Here is a 6,000-nt window from a genome sequence, read left to right as displayed (position 1 = left end):
ATAGATTCATTCATAGCAATAACATAGTTAAATGTTTATGAATGAAAATAGCGTATTTATTTGTTAAAGAGTCCATAAGAATCACCTGTCTCACTTATTTTTAGCCTTTGTCAAGCCAATAAATAGCTCAATATATAAATTGGTGGATGTTCCCAACTACTAGTTTGTTGGCACAAGTTTTTGGGGTGACCATTTGGTGCCAGTTCCAAGTGAATATGGAAGTTGTATAAGACGTCGTCTGCTGAAGCAGACGATCAAAACTACCGCTGCTTTACATGATAGCTCTAACTCAGCCACCCATCTTTGAGTTTTGTAGAACATAAACTTCATAATTCATCCCATACGGAGAAATATTTCACGCAAATTTATAGATTAGTTGATTTCATAGACAATAAAGAAGTGGATTCTGAGGTTAACTGAAGCTGCCATGTTCAGTTTGTCCACAGACAACTAGTTGTTCTGAAAGTGCTGCGAATACTGGTAGTATTTGTTGTGAAACTGGCCTTTACGAATTATAGAAGTCGTGTTGTACGTAAATCAAAAGATGACGGCGTTTGTCGGAGACGAAATAAAACACGTGTTACTAACCGGACGTCCAGGTATCGGTACCTATTTTGAAATAAAAGTTAGCGTATGTTGCAAACGGTATCTTTTAAATATTTTGTGCGATCACTTGAATTAATGACCCATGATTCGATGTTAATTAAATTTTGTATGCATGCAGGAACAAATAATTTCATTCTATGCGGAGAGATCGCTGTACGTAATTGTAACAGGTAGCTTAAAATTATTATTTATGTTGGCCAACGTTACTCACTGATATGACCCACAGTACTCTTGAGATATTGGTAAAGACCGTAGGGACGAGTTCCTTGTCCATTTATGCCAAACACGTACGTACTATTGCGCGTAAAATAATGGGCACTTCAGGACTGTATGATTGAAACATTTCATTTATGTGCAGGTATATTTTATTTTATAGTGCCCCAGAACATCCTATTAAGTCACTATACCATACTAATAAAACGAAAAATTGTGCTGTAAAACGTGGGCCCAAACCACAGCAATATAGCAAGACGCAGTATGCACAAGTGAGCGGGAAAAATCGTCAGTCAACTACACAACAGAAACACGTGTGGCACACAAAAACAAACCTGTTATAGCTCAGATCCATCCAAACACTACAATGATGACATGGCGTACTAATTTAGACTTGTGGCTAATTTCGTTTGGCAGCCGTAGGGCACACAATGTAAAATAAAAGAAAAAACCACTGGGGATGCCAAAACTGTGGTGAAACATGTTTAGGTGTTAAAGCAAACAATAATTATGTAGCTTTCGCTCTCTGATATACATAGCCCTAGAAAGCTGATAATTTGTCTGGAAAAACCTGCAATTTTCAGGGAAATTGCATTTCCTTCAGAAAGTTGATTCTTGAATTTTTTAAGCAATGTCTGTAGAGGCTCTGGAAATTGTTAGAAAAACAATTGGTTGTGGAGTCATGCAGTGTGGTTCGTTGAATTGTTGTTCAGTCATAGCCACCTCCTGCACATTTACTGAATGTGAGGCTTGATTTTTATTTGTGTTTCTCGAACTGCCAGATGCTTGAGTGCAGGTGCAGCATGCGGAGTAGAATTTGCCACTTTTTGATCAGCATTTGGTTTGAATGTGATAGTGTGTCCACTCAACTTCCCCTCTCAGTTTTATTTGTGGTGACACACTGAGCTGTGCGATAGCCTGAGATCAAGGTAGGCTTTAATGTGGTGGTTTGATTTATTTGAGTTAGCAATTCTAACACATTTGAATCCAAAATAAAGATTTGCATGTAGCATAGCCTGGAGGCAGTGTTTACTTGATATTCAACACACTTTTAATTGCAAATTAATGAAACTGCAAGGTAAATTCAGAAACAGCTTTAAGAGATAAAGGGAAAACCTCTCATTGGTGTTACAATGCATATGACATATATTTGCTAGATATAAACTATGAAAAATGTTGGTGGAGGGGACAATAATTTGGTAATGGTAACTTTTTTTCTGAATTAAATATTCAGCCATTGAACTGCAACCTTATCACACTCATCCCCCCACTAGTTCCTGAACAAACTATGTTTTTTCTGAAAGAGAGGAAGGGGGAAGAAAAGGGACAGGTGGAAAATTATGGCTTTCAGTCACATAGGGAACTGTGGCGTTGCAGTGGGAAAAGTTGAGGTGCCAGGCCAGGATTTGAACCCAGATGCTGTGCTTCTCTAGAATGGTTGCCATAACCTTCTTGGCCACCTGGACATGTGCCTCAACTTATGCACGCTGCATGCCAGCATCCCTCATCCTGCACCACCTGCTCACGGATTCTCGAGTCCCATGATGATTCGAATGATATTTGTGCATCCAAACCAAAACATATGTCATAAATCTATTGTGGAAATGTCCAACAGAACAGACGACCCTCAGTTACATTAATATAATTGAGTGTGATGGCTCTATTAAATACGTTTCAATGCAGATGCACAAATATTTGCTGATAATATTTGTTCCTTATCAGGCTCATATATTAAGAGACTCAGCAAGCTTAATATAAAGTTATTTGTTTACTATTCTGTAAAATACTACACCAGGTGTAGGTTGTTTACTGGTCTATAAAATATGTCACCAGCATAACGCAGCCGCACTCTGTTTGCTATTCTTAGGCTGAGAATGAGTTGGCTGCTGTTCGTAAGCAACTGGAAATTGCTATGGTTACTGTTGAGTGATTGTAAGCTTTTGCGAATGGGTGTATTGGGAGGATACCAAGAGTTGTGTGCCAGATGTAGATACCTCAAGTACTATCCTCTCCTGTGGAAACTGCCATCCACTTGACTGTGAGTGGTGTGTCAGTGTTGAGTCTAGGCATCTCGTACAGGGTGATAAGGACCAAGGACTCAGTGTGCTATACCAATCCCTTTAACAAACAAGTTCAAAGTGCTGTCTTTCACTCAAACTGAAACCAATCCACTGGGACTCATTTCATATTTTTGAGGAAACCTGCTTTGTCCCATGTCAAGAGGAGATAAATACAAAAGGGTACTGATCTATTAATCATTGAAAGTTCAGACGTATGGTGAATAACGGTACCCCTTAGGAAAACGGCAGCAAGGAATGGGTAGAAACATCAGGTACACTTCGCTTGTAAGCCTGGAGGCTCCACTTAACATGATGAAAAGGCTCCTCTGGCAGCCATTGAGGGAGCATAGTGCAACCAGCTACAGTTGTGGTGCACATTGGAACAAATGATGCTTGTCGTCTTGGTTCCAAGATGATACTTGGATCATTCTAGTGACTGGCAGAGAGAATTGAGAATACCAGCCTTGCTAACAGAGTTTCAGCAAAGCCCACGTTTTGTAACATTGCCCCAGGACACATTCTGGTCCCTGGGTTCTTAATCAGGCAGAAGGCTTGGACCAGAGACTCGTAGACTGTGAGTCAGCTACTTGCCTTTCAGACCATGATGCACATATTTTAATGCTAAAAAGCTTTTGTACTCAAATAAATGTCACATATAATTACAAACTATGTAGGAAAGTTAATCCTAAGACCATAGTGCGTAGGCAGGTAACGCCCAGCATACAGGTTTTTATTGCTCGTCACATTGTACCTAAGTCATGTTATGAACAGCTTTCTATGTGCATATTCCTGACGTCCTTATATGAATAAAGGTAAATTAATATGTAGTTTTGTAAGGCGCTAATGGATAATGTCTGTGCCTCAGATGCTTTTACTTTGTAACTGACGTACTTTATAGTGATTGTAGTATGTACAGGAAATGCATGCGCAAACGTTGATTTTAAATTTGTCTTTAAATATGTCTGCTTGTGTCTGTATATGTGTGGATGGATATGTGTGTGTGTGCGCGAGTGTATACCCGTCCTTTTTTCCCCCTAAGGTAAGTCTTTCCGCTCCCAGGACTGGAATGACTCCTTACCCTCTCCCTTAAAACCCACATCCTTTCGTCTTTCCCTCTCCTTCCCTCTTTCCTGATGAGGCAACAGTTTGTTGCGAAAGCTTGAATTTTGTGTGTATGTTTGTATTCGTTTGTGTGTCTGTCGACCTGCCAGCACTTTCATTTGGTAAGTCACATCATCTTTGTTTTTAGGTATATAACTGCGTTTTTTCCTATTCAATGTTTCATCAATGCACACACACAAAAATTTGGAATATTCTGCCTTAGCAACAGACTTCTGCTAAAACTCTATATTTATTAATGTTGCTGTGCCATTTACTCTACAGAACTGTGTATTCTGTGTTTTTATTAAATTTTAAGGAGAGTCCATCTCTCAAGCTTATCTAGAAGTAGTCCACGATTTACACAATCAAAAGCCTTTGAAAGATCACAAAAAATCCCAATTGGTGCTTTCAGTTATTCAGAACATTTAATATTTGATCAATGAAAGCGTTATAGCATTTTCTGTTGAAAAGCCTTTCTGAAAACCAAACTGACATTTTCTTAGTACTTTATTTTTACAAACAGGTGAAGCTTCTGTTAACAACATTACTTTTCTAAGAATTATGGATAAAGCTATCAGAAGTGAGATTGGGCAATAGTTGTTGCATCAGACCTACTCCCTTTATATGCAATGGTATAACAGCAGCATACTCAGGGGATACTTGTCAGACGAGTTGTGAAAAGTTTGGTTATTGGTGACTGCACGGATGTATTTTAAAACCTGGGAGCTTAAACATGGAAAATAGGGTAATACGCAAGACAGAAATTCGGTAATCATGTATCTGTGCTTTTATTAACTCATACACAGTGTTTTGTCAGTGGTCTCTGTCTGGGGTATTACTCTATTTTCCATATATAAGCTCTCAGATTTTCAAATCTCATCCAGTGCTGTTGCCAACAATATGTCTTTCCTTCTCATCCCTTCTGGTAAGTCTCCCCTGACACGGATTTGTTGTCAACGTCTCTCCAGTTCCTAAACCTCATCAGTTCTTTTCTTTCATACCTCTTCTTTCCTCTCCAACCCATCTCCCAGAAAAAGGTGCAAATAGCTCCAAAAGCTTGCACATTTCAATACCTTTATATGTGTTTTCCCCTGCTGTCACTTGGCAAGTATATTTTTTTATCCATCCAGTTACATTATATTTTCAAAAAATTATTATTTTGTTGATGTATAAGCTAGATATTTCTGAGACAAAGGCATATAACAGGAATTATTTGTGGTGTGGACTCAAGAATGTTCTGCAGAGGCCTTTCCAAGGAACTGGTGATACCAACTACTGCTTGTTCTTTAACAAAATGTGTCATGATTAATATATTCATTAATTTCAAACCTACAGCTCAATTCATGGAATCAGCACTAGAAATAACAACTGGAATAATTTTCATAACTATCTAAACTCATTCACTTTACCACTAAAACGTGTCCATTATTCAGCAACACACATTTTCAGTAACTTACCAGCTGCCAAAAGGAAGGTTAACTACTAATAAGATCCAGTTTGAGAGAGCCTAAAGGATTTATTGCATTATAAATAACATGAATTTATGTATAATCTGACTGATGTACAGAACAGTTGCAGGAATGTGCAGTGGTGTAACGTATAAAAAAATTTAATTAGGCTTGTCAAGTCAATTCATATTATCCTATAGGGGCTCGGGAATATCCTTTGTTTTTATTTATGTATTCATTCATTCATCCACCCAGGGATCATATTAAAACTATTTAGGATTTTTCAGTGTAATACAATGAAAGTGAATAGCTCAAAAATATACATACAGAATAAAATAAGTATGCTTTTATGAGGAGAGGACAGGTGGTCGGCCACAGCCTCATAGAAGAAACTATCCCACCATTTGGCTGAAATTACATACAAAAACCATGGAAAACCTAAATCAGGATGGTCTGAGAGTACAGGTGCCATCCTCCTGGATATTAGGTCAGTTTCTTAACAACTATACTGTCTCATTTAGTTGGTCCCCTTTGTACACTCTTCTTTCATTTACACCCAATTAGCTCCAGAT

The 6,000-nt window shown here is 38.2% G+C and overlaps 1 protein-coding gene across 1 annotated transcript in view; it reads left to right on the top strand.

Annotated features, from left to right (window-relative positions):
- Window positions 1–250: 250 nt before the first annotated feature.
- Window positions 251–6,000, top strand: part of LOC126187651 (cancer-related nucleoside-triphosphatase homolog) — a 72,547-nt gene continuing 66,797 nt past the window's right edge. Inside the window, exon 1 of the mRNA XM_049928860.1 lies at window positions 251–599. Coding sequence (XP_049784817.1) covers window positions 545–599 — 55 coding nt within the window. The 5' untranslated portion in view covers window positions 251–544. The remainder of the gene's footprint in view (window positions 600–6,000) is intronic.

The sequence above is a fragment of the Schistocerca cancellata genome, chromosome 5, assembly GCF_023864275.1.
Source record: "Schistocerca cancellata isolate TAMUIC-IGC-003103 chromosome 5, iqSchCanc2.1, whole genome shotgun sequence".
In the NCBI taxonomy this organism is placed as follows: domain Eukaryota; kingdom Metazoa; phylum Arthropoda; class Insecta; order Orthoptera; family Acrididae; genus Schistocerca; species Schistocerca cancellata.
This window is presented reverse-complemented; position numbering and strand designations above follow the sequence as displayed.